At 39.2% G+C, this 15,270-nt stretch overlaps 1 protein-coding gene across 2 annotated transcripts in view; it reads left to right on the forward strand.

The window, feature by feature from the left end:
- Positions 1 to 3,068: 3,068 nt before the first annotated feature.
- SEC23B (SEC23 homolog B, COPII coat complex component) overlaps positions 3,069 to 15,270 on the forward strand; it is a 50,416-nt gene continuing 38,214 nt past the window's right edge. Inside the window, exons 1-9 of one of the 2 annotated variants that reach the window (XM_045833025.1) lie at positions 3,069 to 3,202; positions 5,249 to 5,472; positions 6,578 to 6,635; positions 9,895 to 9,981; positions 11,234 to 11,470; positions 11,571 to 11,656; positions 12,467 to 12,611; positions 13,010 to 13,168; positions 13,520 to 13,635. In XM_045833025.1, the coding sequence (XP_045688981.1) occupies positions 5,252 to 5,472; positions 6,578 to 6,635; positions 9,895 to 9,981; positions 11,234 to 11,470; positions 11,571 to 11,656; positions 12,467 to 12,611; positions 13,010 to 13,168; positions 13,520 to 13,635 (1,109 nt within the window). In that variant the 5' untranslated portion in view covers positions 3,069 to 3,202; positions 5,249 to 5,251. Of the gene's footprint in view, positions 3,203 to 3,250; positions 3,272 to 5,248; positions 5,473 to 6,577; positions 6,636 to 9,894; positions 9,982 to 11,233; positions 11,471 to 11,570; positions 11,657 to 12,466; positions 12,612 to 13,009; positions 13,169 to 13,519; positions 13,636 to 15,270 lie in introns of those variants that run through there. The other variant, XM_045833026.1, reaches the window with a different exon arrangement.

The following is a 15,270-nucleotide window of genomic DNA, read 5'->3' on the forward strand; positions in this document are numbered from 1 at the left end:
TAACAGTAATTGTTCCATAGTACATCGACTTAAATGAAATTCTATGATTTGTAATTTAAATCTCTACACTAATACTAAATTAAGGTAATTAATTGTAATTCTCGGATGTCTAGAGAAGTTCTAAACATAATTTTACGTTTATATAGTTTTGCTCATTTTTATATGCTACAGAGAGACTGTATCTCTTGGTCAGATTAATAAACAATCTCATTTTTGCCACTTATAAAAAGTTGTGAAGTTAAATTTCTGGCCAAGATGTAGGTGTAGGTAGACACGCTTTGCCTCCTCACACAACTATAAGAAGGATCACAGCTAACCTCAAAATAAAATACAACCAGAACTGCCTGAAAAATGAACTATATGGAAGTCCCATAACTAAGGATTTAAAGAAGAAATATTCATCCAGATGAGTAGGAGGGGCAGAGACAAGGAGCTAGGGAGGAGAGGTCTGGGTGTGGTGGCAGCATGGCAGTGAAAGAGAGGCAGAGGCAGCTGGGCAGGGGCCAGCAGAACAAGCAGTCCCACATTCATGTATGGTAGATAAAAACGGGGAGGGACACCTGGGGAGTGAGATACCCCAGCCCCAGGACAGACCTCAAAGCCCAGGGTTCCAGTGCTGGGAATAAAGCCTCATAACTTCTGGCTATAGATACCAGTGGGGGTTCGGGCTGTGGAAGAAATGGCTAGTCTCTCAGGAGAGTCTGTTTAAAGGACCCACACAGCCCTAGAATGTACACAAACCCACTCACCCTGGGATTCAGCACCAGGGCAACAGCTAGAAGGGCACCAGTCACAAATGGGAAGTGGGAGAAGTGACTGAAAATGGCGTGAGAGACAAGCCAGCAGCATTGTTCCCTCTGCGAACCTTCTCCCACATATAGCACCACAAAGCAGTGAAGTGGGTTGCCCCACCTTGCCCCACCTTGGTGAATACCTAAGGCTCTGCCCCTTACAACATAACAGGTGCACTAAGATGGGGAGTCAAAGAAGCTCTACCTAATACATAGAAACAAACACAGAGAGGCTGCCAAGTTGAGGAGATAAAGAAATATGGCTGAAATGAAAAAACAAATCAAAATTCCAGAAAAAGAACAAAGTGAAATAAGGATAACCAACCTATCAGATGCAGAGTTCAAAACACTGGTAATCAGGATGCTCAAAGAACTCATTGAGTATGGCAAATGCATCAGGGAAAAAATGAAGGCTATACTAAGTGAAATAAAGAAAAATCCACAGGGAACAAACAGTGAAGGGAAGAAAGCCAGGGTTCAAATCAACAGTTTGGAACATAAGGAAGAAATAAACAACCAGTATAGAACGAAGAAACAAGAATTAAAAACAAAAACAAAAACAAAAAAAAAAACCAAACCAAAACAAAACAAAACAAAGGAGGAGAGAATAAAAAGACTCTGGGACATCTCCAAATGTGCCAAACTCATAGGCATGCCAGAAGGAGAAGAGGAAGAGCAAGTAATTGAAAACTTATTTGAAAAAATAATGAAAGAAAACTTCCCTAATTTGATGAAGGAAATAGACATACAAGTCCAGGAAACACAGAGAGTCCCAAACAAGTTGGACCGAAAGAGGATCACACCAAGACACATCATAATGAAAATGCCAAAGGTTGAAGATAAAGAGAGAATCTTAAAAGCAGAAAAAGAAGAAAGTTACCTACCAAGGAGTGCCTGTAAAACTATCGGATGATTTCTTAAAAACAAACAAACAAGCAAACAAACAACAACAAAAACAACTTTGTAGGCAAGAAGCTACTGGCAAGAAGTATTCAGAGTGATGAAAGGCCAAGGACCTACAACCCAGACTGCTCAATCCAGCAAAGCTATCATTTGGAATGGAAGGGCTAATGAAGTGCTTCTCAGGCAAGGTAAACCTAAAGGAGTTCATCATCACCAAGCCATTATTATATGAAATGTTAAAGACATTTATTTAAGAAAAAGATCAAAACTATGAGCAGTAAAATGACAATAAACTCACAACTATCAATAACTGAATCTGAAAAAACAAACAAACAAAAACAAATTAAGGAAACAACTAGAACAGGATCAGAATCACAGAAATGGAGATCACATGGTGGGTTAGCAGCTAAAAGGGAGAAGAGGGAGAATGGGGGGAAAGGTACAGGGTTTGAGAAGCATACCATAATTTGATAAGTATAAAATAGACAGGGGGTATTAAGAACAGTATTAGAAATGTGAGGCCAAAGAAATTATATGAACATCCCATGGGTATGAACTAAAGGGGTGGGAATGCTGGAGGGAAGAGGGGTACCCAGCAGTGGGGGTAGAGGGGGAAAAAAACTGGGACAACTGTAATAGCACAGTCAATAAAATATACTTTAAAAGAAGTTGTGAAACAGTTGTGGCTGTGAAGTTGCGCTCTATGTAGTTATGAGGTTTTTGTAGTCTTCTAAAGGGCTTGACTATCACAATTAATTCACATCCTCATAGGATGACAGGGATAGAAAAGCAGAGAGGAACTGTGTGCTAGCGCCAGTCTCCTCATAGAGCGAGATGAAACCATGTAATGGGGTGAAGTAGAACCAAATCTGTGGAATTTAGCATGAATCTTAACTAGACCCAGAGTCCTGCCTCCACACAGGTGTGTGCACCTACAGTTCTCCACACTGAACATCCCCGCGCTCCCTCAGCCCCACCCCTGCCCACCCTTCCCGCTTCTCGCGCCCGCAGACACCACTTTCAGGCAAGCTACAGTTTCTTCCTTGCAGCGCCGCTCCTTCTTCCGGGGCTACAGGACTACCTTCTCGCTTCCCAGTAACTAGGGGGAAGAGGGGAACTTCCCCAGGAGGCAAGCAGACGTCAAGATGGATCAGAATGAACTGAGGCGTTCTGGCTGCTCCTAGGAAGCAGCCTGGCAGGCGCCGGGGTTTTCTGCAGTGGAAAGGTTCAGAGGTGAACCTGGGAAAATGTATGTTTTTATGAACTGCTGTTGTGCAGAACGAAACACGACTGTCACGCCCTTTTCCAAGATGGCGGCGCGGATTCTCTGAGTGTCTTGCTTCCGTTCGACTGTGGGGCAGGGACTCTTTCATTGATTGGTCCGTGGGTGGTGTCGTGGCGTGACGTACAAGGGCGTTAACCAATCGATTGAGAGATGAGCTGTACTTGGCTCTGAGAGCCGGGGCCACTGTGATTTTGTAGTTCTAGGTGCTGAGTGCTACGACCAGGTGAGTGGGGAACGCAACAGGGGATGGAGGTCGGGAATGAGTCTGTAGGCGGCAAAAGGTTTGCCCCAGGTGTGAGTCCTTTTATCGGCGGGCAGAGGAATGGGGCATTCGATGATCTTCTGAGAAGTACGGTTTCTCAGAAGGCCTTTCTCTGGGCCAGCTTCTGACTCGGTATCCCTCAGAATGTTGGGGTGCGGAAGGGACCCCCCATTTTCAGTTGTGGCACTCGAGTTTCAGGAGAAATGATTTCTGCTTCGTGATAGAGCTGAAACTAGAACCCAGTTCTTCTGATTCCCTTGGATTTAACCTTTGGTTAATCTTGGCTTCTTTAAGTTATGCCTTGATAGAGTAAGAGTGGTTCTGATTTTTTTTTTTTCCGGATCTTTCTAGCCCTTTTGTTCATTCAGCCATTAATTTCTTCAACTATCGTTCCCCTTTGAGACTTTGGGTTAAGCCGTGGACCTATCTTCCTAGAAAAATGCATATTCACCCATGCATAGAATTTCGCATAAATTTCAGAGGAGTCTTTGAGCCTCTGAATTGCCCCCCGGGAATTATATGCCCAGGGTTAAAAATCCATGCTGTGCTCTGGTTGGCATAACTCAGTGGATTGAGCGCAGGCTGCGAACCAAAGTATCGCAGGTTCAATTCCCAGCCAGGGCACATGCCAGGGTTGCAGGCCACGGCCCCCAGCAACCGCAGATTCATGTTTCTCTCTCTCTTTCTCCCCCGCTTCCCTCTCTAAAAATAAATAAATAAATATTTAAAAAAATTTCTAAAAAAAAATAAAAGATTTATAAAAAATCCATACTGTAAAAGGAGGCATGAGGGGAACGCACAGTGGGAAACAGAGAGCAGGTTTTAATATGTAGGAGCTTGAGGACATTGGATGGAGCCAGTACCTTTTAATAACTAACTGTTTTGGGGGGGAAGCAGTCATTTAATGAAGGCTGCTTGCTGAGAACTAGGGTATTAGAACTTCATCCCTTTGCCATCCAGGAGGTTGCAGAAGTGCCTCCAGTGCACACAGTGATTCAGTTTCCCGATTTTGCCAGAAATAACAAATACATTCCTTAGAGTTCCAGATGGAGCAAACATTTGGAATCTTTGTGGGCTGGGTTATGGGCAGTAGAGTAGTAATTCATTCATTTGTTTTTCTAAATATGTATTATTACCTTGGTTCACATCATTTATGGTATGTCTCTTCTTAAAATAACATGAATCAGTTATTGTACAGCACTGCATAAAATGAGCGCTAGAGGCCAATAATACTGTAGATTCTTTCATTTGCTTTTTTCTGCCATTTTTCTTGAGGTGCTTGTTCCCTTGAACCCTAGTAGTTGAAGTGAGTGTTAGCCTACATTTTACGATGTAAACAGGATTTATAAAACGTTCAATGGATTTCGTGTTATTTGTGTTAGTATAAGCAACCATGGTGAGAAGAGAGGTTTTGTTGAGGAACTCACTCAGCATAATAAACTTTGGTGATCCCAAGTAGAAATTCACTCAGAGCTTCTTGGTGGCTGTTCCTGTTATGAATTGGATTTGCATATCAGTATCCAGTTCTTTTCTCTATAGGTAACAAAGGGAGGGGGGGAAAGGGCATAAAAACAAGATAAACTTAGAATATAATATTTAGTGTTTACTTTAGTAGAGTAAGGAAGGGAGGGGATCGGGGAGTAAAGGTAGCTGGATGCTGAAACAAGGTTTGAGAATAACCCTTGGGAAAGGAGCTGAAGTTAGTTTGGCTGAGATGATGAGATGATAAGAAGAGGTTTAAATTCAGCTTAAAGATGATCAAATGATTGTAAGCCTCCCTTACCTTTTATTTATTTCTTTTTTAAGTTCTAGAGAGGAGAGTTGAGAAAGGAACAGTAGTTAATGATAACAGTGAAGTTAATCAGCTTTTTGGGGTCAGGAGGAAGGGAGATCTTGTTATGCTGCAGTGATAGGTTCTTCCAAACTAAGTGTTAGGGGACCATTTTTGAATCATTGAAGTTGAGAATTTCACATACAATTAAAGCTTTATCTTCAATTTGTTTTTAGACTATGGCAACATATCTGGAGTTCATTCAGCAGAATGAAGAACGGGATGGCGTGCGTTTTAGTTGGAATGTGTGGCCATCCAGCCGTCTCGAGGCAACAAGAATGGTTGTTCCTCTGGCTTGTCTCTTGACTCCTTTGAAAGAACGCCTAGACCTGCCCCCTGTACAGTATGAACCTGTGCTCTGCAGTAGACCAACTTGCAAAGCCATTCTCAATCCACTTTGGTATGAGTTCTTTAAAAAACTAGTAAATGATGAATGCAATGCATTATGAAATTTCTGTGATTCTCATATAGGTGATTGAATTTGGAAAAATCACCAAATTTGAGATTAGTAGATGGTGAGATTCTCAGTGGATTAATGCTTTTAGAAATCTCCCTGGCCTAATACTTCAGATAAAATTAGAATTTATGGGAATGAGGTGGAGATAGAGGCAAAGGATTTGAAATTCACTTTTTTTTGGCTGATTTTCAGTTTTATTTGGGTCAACTGTAGGTTTTAAAGCATTTTTCCAAAAAAAAAAATTCAAAAGCTTTAGACATTTTTCTCATACTTACTTGGTATAATGGTGCTGTAATAGAAGAAATCTTAACTCTTAATGATTTTATTGTTAAGTGTAATTTTTTTGCCCCTGAGATAGTAGTCTATGATATTCCTTTTAAATGTGGGCACTATTTGAAAGAGTTTTTAAATAGGTGAAGAGTGTCATAAATACTCTTTAAAAAATGAAATTTTTACATAAGGGAACACTTGCTTCATTTCCTTGCTTTTACTTAATGTGCCCATATATAAGATACCAATGCCTTCTTTTAAAATGATAGCCACTGGTTGTTAATTTTCTAAAGTAGAAAGGGGTAAAAGCAACTAAAGTATTTTGAACCAATTTTTAGAAGTGGATAAACTCAGAGCATGCCTGTTCAACTGAAGTGAGCTAAGTGTGATTAAAGTCTGGGATGTTTTTAATTGTGTGAAATTTAGAAGTTTCACATATCTGAATGATAGGGATATTATAAAAATTACAAAGACTATGTTAAGATTATAGGGCAAGGGGAAATAACCTATAATTAATATAAAGCATAAAATTTTAAATGTTATCTAGGAAATTGGAAAAGAAAAAAAAGATTTACTAATTCTTCCTTACAACTGTTAGAAGGACATTTTTGTTGTACTTAATCCCAGCATTCTAACTGCAGTGAAAGTTTTACATTTCTTTACACACACACAGAGAAACATATGTCTATGTGATTTTCTAAACTTGAAGCTTACATTTGAATGCTTTCTACCTTAAAAATGGAAATGTTACCTAGTTGTAATTTTTTTTTTTTCACAGTCAGGTTGATTATCGGGCAAAACTTTGGGCCTGTAATTTCTGTTTCCAAAGAAATCAGGTATGTGAATTATTTTTAGAAATATTTTCTATGTTTTAGTTATATTACTCTGAAAAAAAAATTGACGTTGAATTTGTGCCTTGGCAGGCAGCAGTTTCTGCTGAATGCAAGATGACAGTTCTAGGCCCTGGCTGTGTAGCTTGATTGGTTAGAGCATTGTCCCAATATGCCGAGGTTGTGGATTTGATCCCTGGTCCAGGCACATAATGAGAATCAACCAGTGAATGCATAAATAAGTGGAACAACAAATTGACATTTCTCTCTCTCTCTCTCTCTCTCTCTCTCTCCCTCTCTTCCTTTCTCTTCCCCCTTTCCTCTCTCTCTAAAATCAATAAATAAAAAAATTAAAGATGATATGTCTAGTTCAGCATGATATTGAATGTTGAACATTTGTGCTTTTTCTGTTGAATGGCGACTCAGTTTTATTATTTGGATCCTTGTCATATGTCCTGGAGGGGACATAGAATTCCCTTCTAAGTTCTAGGTAGGCAGTGAATATGTTACCATAAGAAAACAAGTAAGTTGTTTGTATTTCATTTGACTTCAGTTTATTCTAATTGGATAGTGTGCATTACTAAATTTTCATTTTCTGATCTTTTAACTTTTAGGATTGATGTATCAAGTGTTGAGCTTCTTTTGGCTTAAAAAATTTTAAACAAGTAAACTACAAGGAGCTCACGAATGATAAGAGAGACTTCTCTTTATTTTTTTAAAGATTTTATTTATTTACTTTCAGAGAGAGGTGAAGGGAAAGATAAAGAGAGAGAGAGAAACATTAATGTGTGGTTGCCTCTCTCTTGCCCCATTCTGGGGACCTGGCCTGTAACCCAGGCATCTGCCCTGACTGGTAGTCGAACTGGTGACCTTTTGTTTCGCAGACCCACGCTCAATCCACTGAGCTACACCAGCCAGGGAGAGACTTCTCTTTAAAATGAATGTGCCTATGATGGGAATGTTCTAAAGCTTGATTGTGGTGATCATTGCATAACTATGTAATTTATTTTTTGGACTATAAGACGCACTTTTCCACCCCCAAATTTTGGGAGGAAAGGTGGGTACGTCTTATAGTCCAAATGTAACTTAACCTGGCTCAGTGTGGTGGGGGAAGGGGGACAGGTGGCAGTGGAGTGGGATCAGAGGTTATTAAATATTTCACCACATTTTTCGCTTCAAAATTTTTTTTTCTATTTTCCTCCTCTAAAACCTAGGTGCGTCTTATGGTCCATTGCATCTTATAGTCCCAAAAATACGGTATATTTATTAAAAGTCATTGAATTGTACATTCAAAATGGGTGAATTTTGTGGTATATAAGCTGTACCCCAGTAAAGCTGTTAGAAAATATTTGTGCCAATAACATGCATTTATTTATTCATATATTTGATCATAATTACAATTAATAGTCTTATACTCAGATATAGCAACAATAAGTCCAGTGATGAAAAGAATAATGTGCAGTTGATGACTAACTATAGGCTTGGAAACTATAAGGAGATACCATTCATGATTTATCTTTATGAGAGATTCAGAAGTATATACATATTTTAGAAACATTTCTACCTCTTAGTACATTCAGAATTGATATCTGTGTTTTATATAATTTATTGTGAAATTCTAAGGTATGAAAACACTATCAACAGAGTAAAAAGGAGACCCACAGAATGGGTGAAAATACTTGCAAATCATATATCTAATAAGGGATTAATATCCAGAATATATAGAGAACTAATACTCAACAACAAAGAAAATCAACCTAATTCAAAAATGGGTAAAGAACTCTTCTCCAAAGAAGATAAACAGATGGCCAGTGAGCACATGAAAAGATGTTCAGCATCACTAATTATTAGTGATGTTTACCAAATGATCCAGCATTTCTACTCCTGGGTATATACCCGAAATAACTGAAAGCAAGGTCTTGAAGAGGTACTTGTATACTATGTTCACTGCAGCATTATTCACAATAACTAAAACATAGAAGCAACCCAAGTATCCATTGACAGATGAATGGATAAACAAAATGTGATATAATACATACAGTGGACTATTTAGCCTTACAATGGAAATTCTGACATGTGCTACAAGTTGGGTGAACCTTGAGGACATAATCCTGAGTGAAATAAACCAGTCACAAAAAGACAAATACTATATGATTCCACTTTGATGAGGCACTTGGAGTAGTCAAATTCACAGAGACAGAAAGTAGAACTGCAGTTGCCAGGGGCTGGGAGGAGAGGATAATGGGAGTTACTGTTGAATAGATTTCAAGTCTCAGTTTTTCAGGATGAAAAGAGTTCTGGAGATGGATGGTGCAGACAATTGCACAACATTATGAATGTATTTAGGATCACTGAACTGTACACTGAAAAAAAGATTAAGATGGTGAAATTTATGTATTTTACAACAATAAAAATTGGGAAAAATTCAACTGATAAGCTATGAATTTAAAATATTTGCAGGGAGTTTTAAAAACAAAAGAAAATGCCTATGACATGTTAAGGACAAAAAGCAGGTTGCAAGACTGTATGTATAGAACAGCCTCAGCTGTATGTTAAGTAGGAAAAAGTCTGAAAGGAAAAATGCCAAGATATTGATAGTGACTTCCTCAAGGTGATAGGATTGTGAGGGATTTTTCTGTTTTCTTGTATTTTCCTGTACTTGCCAATTTTTCTACAGTGAATGTGTATTACTTTATTGATAACAGCTGAAATAATAAATCCAAATAAAAGCCTTATTCTTATACAGAATAATTATTTATTCTTTGACTTGATGAGACAGCAAGAATCTCTGCCCTTAATTTGCAGGATGACACTTAAGAAATGGTTTTTAATAGTGCATTTTTTAAATCATTTAAAAGTTACAGCGTAATCTAAAACTACATTTAAAAAAGTTATAACATGAGCCCTGACTGGTGTGATTCAGCTGGGTGCTATTCTACAAAGTAGAGGGCCAGTGGTTCAATTCCTGGTCAGGGCACATGCCTAGCTTGCAGATTTGGTCCCTGATTGGGCATGTATGAGAGGCAGCTGATCAGTGTTTCTCTGTTTCCTTCCTTTCCCCTCTCTAAAACTAAATGAAATGCTTTAAAAAAAAAAGTGATATAAATATAAGGCATAGGTATAGATTTTAAGTTTGGGTTTTTGTATTTTAGTAAATTTTTGTCTTTAGAATTAATATGTTGTAATTTACTATTTTATAAGGGGAATATAAAAGATAGACAAAGTTTTCACACCTAATAAAACATGGCTTTGTTTTGTTCTCTAGTTTCCTCCAGCGTATACAGGCATATCTGAGGTGAATCAGCCTGCTGAATTGATGCCCCAGTTTTCTACAATTGAGTACGTGATACAGGTAACTTGTTTGTTGCACATTTAATGAGCAGTGTTAAATATTGAGATTCTCTGGAAATGCTTTGTCTTCTGTTCTCTTCACTTGTCTGAGGGAGTTAAAGTTGTGAGGGCAGCAATATCTTAAACATAGGTTATAAAGCATGTGCACTTTCTGGCATGGTTTTTAGGTCTTGGGAGAAGGCTATAAAAAAGGTTATAAAAACAAGATAACATTGAATAAATTCAAATCCTATCTCTTACAGCCTTCTCCATTTCACTTGATGGCATTCCATCTTCTAGTTGTTCAGTTTAAAAACTGTAGACTCATCTCTGACTTCTCTCTCCCTTTCACTCACTCACTCATCCCATATCTAATCCATTAGGAAATCCCATTGGGTTTATATTCAGAATTTATCCAGAATCCATCCACTTTTTTCTCCCCACTGCTCCTATCCCTGGCCAGCTACCACCTCTCACTTGAATTGCTGGGGCAGTCTCTTAACTCTTCTTCCTAGTTTTACCCTTGCCCACCTACATTTTATTCTTAACTCAGTAGCCAGAGGAACTCTAAAAACATCATGTTGCTTCTTTGTTTAGAAATCTCCAGTGGTGAAAATGACTCCTTTTTCATCCAGAGCCATGATACAGTTTTTAAAGCCAGCTCTGTGTTACCACTCTGACCTCTGTTTTTGCTAGTGTCCACATTCAGCCAGATGGGCCTCCTTGACTTGCGTCAAAGATGCCAGGAACAAGCAAGCATGTTAGTAACACTCCTCCCTGTGGGCCTTGCTCTTGCTTTTCCTCAGGTGGACTCTTGCTACTCTTTCTGTATTGCTCCCTCCCTCTCCTCCAGGTTTTTACTCAAATGTTACTTTTTTTAAATGAGGCTGCCTGACCTGCCATTTAATAGTAGAACCTGCCCTCTACCTTCACTCCGGGTACTTGCAATCTCCTTTAGCTTCTCCATTCCAGAAAATTATCTCCTTGAGGCTGGCAGGAATCTTTGTTCTTTTGGTTCACTGATGTATTCCAGGACCTAGGACAATCTCTGGCACTTAGAAGGCTTTCAAAAATGTGGAATAAATTGTTAGATTCAAATAATTTTTTCTTTTAGTTTTTTAAATAGAACCTGTCATTTAATGATGTTTGTTTAGATGTTTATATTCCCTGACAGTAAATATAGGGGAAGACTTGTTATTTACATATCTGATGCGAATTAAAAAGAGCTGTATATGTCTATTTGTACATTATTATGTGTTTTTCTTTGCATAAAGCGAGGTCCACAGTCCCCTCTAATATTCCTCTATGTGGTCGACACGTGCCTAGAAGAAGATGATCTTCAAGCACTTAAAGAATCTCTACAAATGTCCCTGAGTCTCCTTCCTCCAGATGCTCTGGTGGGTTTAATCACGTTTGGGAGGATGGTGCAGGTTCATGAACTCAGTTGTGAAGGAATCTCCAAAAGTTATGTGTTCCGAGGGACAAAGGATTTAACTGCAAAGCAAATACAGGTTTGTGCCTTAACTTGTACACAAGGAGGAGCAAGGGTATTAAAAATTAATTACTTACTTTTGCTTTTATGGGAAATGAGTCTTTTTGGTTCTTTTTTAGGATATGCTGGGCCTGACCAAGCCTGCCATGCCCACACAACAAGCAAGACCTGGTCAACCAAAGGAACACCCTTTTGTTTCGAGCAGGTGAGGTATCAGCACTTAAGTGTTGCACATACAGCAGTTGGCATGCAGGGCAGTCCACTTGTGAGAGAAGAAAAATGTTGCAATTTTTGGAGAAAAACATAAGTCATTAAGCCTAACCAATATTTAATGTGTAATAATACATTTAACACATCAGTATCTGTGTACTATATATAACTGAGTTACATATGCATTCACATACTTGTGTGGCAGATTTGGTCAGAATGTTTTTCCTGTTAGCATTGTATCATCCCAAAGGTTTTGATACCATTGTGTTCAGTCATGCCTCTCCTTTTAAACACATGGCTGTTGTCTTTTTTGATTCTTAAGTAAAACTGGGAAAACTGAAAAGGCTTTTGCTAGGTGTCCTCAAACCTGAAATGAGGCATTTACTTTAGTCAGCCCTTTTGTGTCTGGGGTTGCACTGGGATGGGTTAACATTCAGCAAATATGATAAAAAGCATTGCCTGATGTGCTGGGGACAGCCTCATAGGCTGTTAAAAAATCAGTGTTTCTCTCTTTATTATTCCCAAGACTCAAGAGAAACACAAGCTGTGAATCTTTAGAATGATGAAGATTGTCCACATAATGAACCTTATGATTTGTTCCTAAATCGTTTTCTTCCATGCTACATAGACAAATTGCTTTGAATTGTTTTGCATTTGTAGGTAGAGATAACTTTGAGGGAAAAAAATTGCATGTTTTTCTAGTCTGAGTAATTACTTTGAAGAGCAATAACTAGGCGTAACTTTGAGCTGAAGACCAGAGTACCTTTTTATACCAGGATGTATGTGTCTGTTCAAAATCACACAGGTTTCTGCAGCCTGTTCACAAAATTGACATGAACCTCACTGACCTTCTTGGGGAGCTGCAGAGGGACCCGTGGCCCGTAACTCAGGGGAAGAGACCTTTGCGATCCACTGGTGTTGCTTTGTCCATTGCTGTTGGTTTGTTAGAGGTAACTGAGCATTTTCTGGGACCCCCTCAAACCACACAAGCTTGCTCTCAGAAGTTGTGTTTATTAGCTTTGTGTGAAAATCAGTTGCAACCTAAGTCAACTGATTGTTAATTTACCAGAAAGTGCTTCAGCAATTATTATCCATCTTGAAGAGGCTCTCAATGTTTTAACACAGAACAATTAGGGCAATGGGAAATGTTCACAGTAAATTAATAAAAGTGCAAAACCTTCAGGTTGGTTGAGATGAAGCTGCTTCTCTGCATTGTCAACTGTGTTATTCTGCAATATTAATATTCAGTACAGCTGATAAGAACTCATCTTTGTACTTTTTTAGGGAAACGGAAACATACTTGGGATGGGGTTGTCTGCTTCTAAAATGCCGCCATTTACTATTTTAGGGCACTTTTCCAAACACGGGAGCCAGGATTATGCTGTTTACTGGGGGTCCTCCCACCCAAGGGCCTGGCATGGTGGTTGGAGATGAATTAAAGGTTCCTATTCGTTCCTGGCATGATATTGAGAAAGATAATGCACGTTTAATGAAGAAAGCAACCAAGGTAGGTGTTCCTAGATACAGGCTGTATCTGAGTGGTAGTGATTCAAGTGCTGGCTTTAGGCTGCTCTGGAATGACAGCTGCATGCTTCATGGTTAGTAAGTCGCTGTTGCTGAGATGACCTCATAGATCTTGGCTGCTGTTACAATGATTCCCTAACTGTGAGAACTTAAAGTAAGGGGCCTTAAGATTGCCAAAAGTGTTTTGAGATTGAAAACTCTATTTTAATTATTTGGGTATTTTTTAAAAAACTGTCTCCATATTCCTATATTTGATTATATACCTTTGATTTAGTATGGCATAACTGGTGAATAATGTTACTGTTTCATAAAGATGGTTTATTTCTTTTCACAGCACTATGAAATGCTTGCTAATCGAACTGCTACAAATGGTCATTGCATTGATATTTATGCTTGTGCCCTTGATCAATCTGGACTTTTGGAGATGAAATGCTGTGCAAATCTTACTGGGTATGTTGACAGAAAACAGTGGTGAATAGGAGGGCTCAAGGGTTCACTACAAACAAACCATCAGGCAACTTCATTTCTTTTTCAGAGTTGTTACAGATACCAGAGCAGGAAAGCAAGCAAGCAAGCATGGAGTATGTGGCCTTCAGCAAGGCACTACCTTGTGAAAAGGACAGAAAATTGTGTCTGAATGTCAGAACAATTAGGAGACCCTTCACCTATAACTTAGTGACCTTTCCTCATGACTACTACTACTACTACTACTACTGAGTGCTGACTTAGAGTTTAAGCCCATATCATGTGCATAAATCAAAGTGTAGAGTCATGATTCTCAAAGTGCAGGGTGTCTGGCTAGCAACCTTCAGGGCTCCTGGGGACTGATTAGTAAAGTATATACTCAGGCCTCACTTCAGACCTGAATCAGGAACTATGGAGGTACAACCTAGAAGTCACTTTTAACTTGCTCTCTAGGGAATTCTGGTACAAACGACAGTGAGAGAACCACCAATGTATGGCACTGGTCTGAAAGTGACTATACATCAGAATCACCTGGGGGACTTGCAAAACTGTAATTGCTTTGGGTCTTGTTCCCAGCAATTCTGGCTTAATTAGCATAGGACCTGACCTGGGCATCAGCATTCTAAAAGTTCCCCCATGTGATGATACCAAGAAGCAGAACTTGAGAACCACTGGTATGGACCATAATATTCAAAGTGTGACTGACTGAGCACAGGCAGCATCAGCCGCCTGTGAGTTTGTTGGAAATGCAGCATTTTGCACTTTACCCTGGACCTACTGAAGCTCCCAGGTGACTTGTATGCATAGAACAGCTTGAGAAGCACTGGTGTAGAGCTGTGTTGGGCCTGTGATTCGGCATTTTTAACAACCACCCAGGTGGTGCTGCTGGCCCTCGCTAGTTAAAGAGGGGATGGGAGAAGTAGAACCCAAGTTACCTGAAGCTGTCTTAGAGAGCAGCAGATATTACGCAACACTGGCTGCATCAGAGAGCCCATTTAATAGGGTGAATTCCTACCAGTGCCCTCCAGAAGTTCTTGACCTGGAGCATCCACACAAAAGCTTTAGTGCATTTGTGAACATTCCTGAGTTTGTACACCAGAGTGTATGTGTATGTGTATGTGGATGTTTTCTCTGGGGAGGAACCATCACTTCCATCAGATTGTGAATGAGGTCTTTGACTCCTGAATGACTTGGTATTTAGGTCACATCATCTTTTGCACAAATATAGTATTAGGAAAATGTGTTAGCAGTGACATTTCAAAAAAGAGGTTTAGAGGTTTTAGTTGATAACTCACATAAAGCGAGCCAACAGTTTGGGATGATTTCCAGCAAAGACAAGGTTATCCTAGACTGTGTTATAGGGGTTGATTATCTTCAAAGAAGATCATAGTCTTGATTTCCTTGGTGCTTATCTCTTATATTGTCTTTCATTATGAGCATTTCAGTTCAAAAGGGGTGTATAGATGAACTGGAGATGTTCAAAAGGGAGCAGTAAGAGTTGATGGAGACAACCTGAAACTATGTCATATGGGGAATGATTGAAGGAGCTAGAAAAGATGCTGAGGACAGATGGGGTGTGAGAACTATATTCAACAATTGCAAGCCTGTTCTATGGAGAAG

The sequence above is a fragment of the Phyllostomus hastatus genome, unplaced genomic scaffold (genome assembly GCF_019186645.2).
Source record: "Phyllostomus hastatus isolate PE091 unplaced genomic scaffold, TTU_PhHast_1.1 phas_contig_17, whole genome shotgun sequence".
NCBI lineage: Eukaryota > Metazoa > Chordata > Mammalia > Chiroptera > Phyllostomidae > Phyllostomus > Phyllostomus hastatus.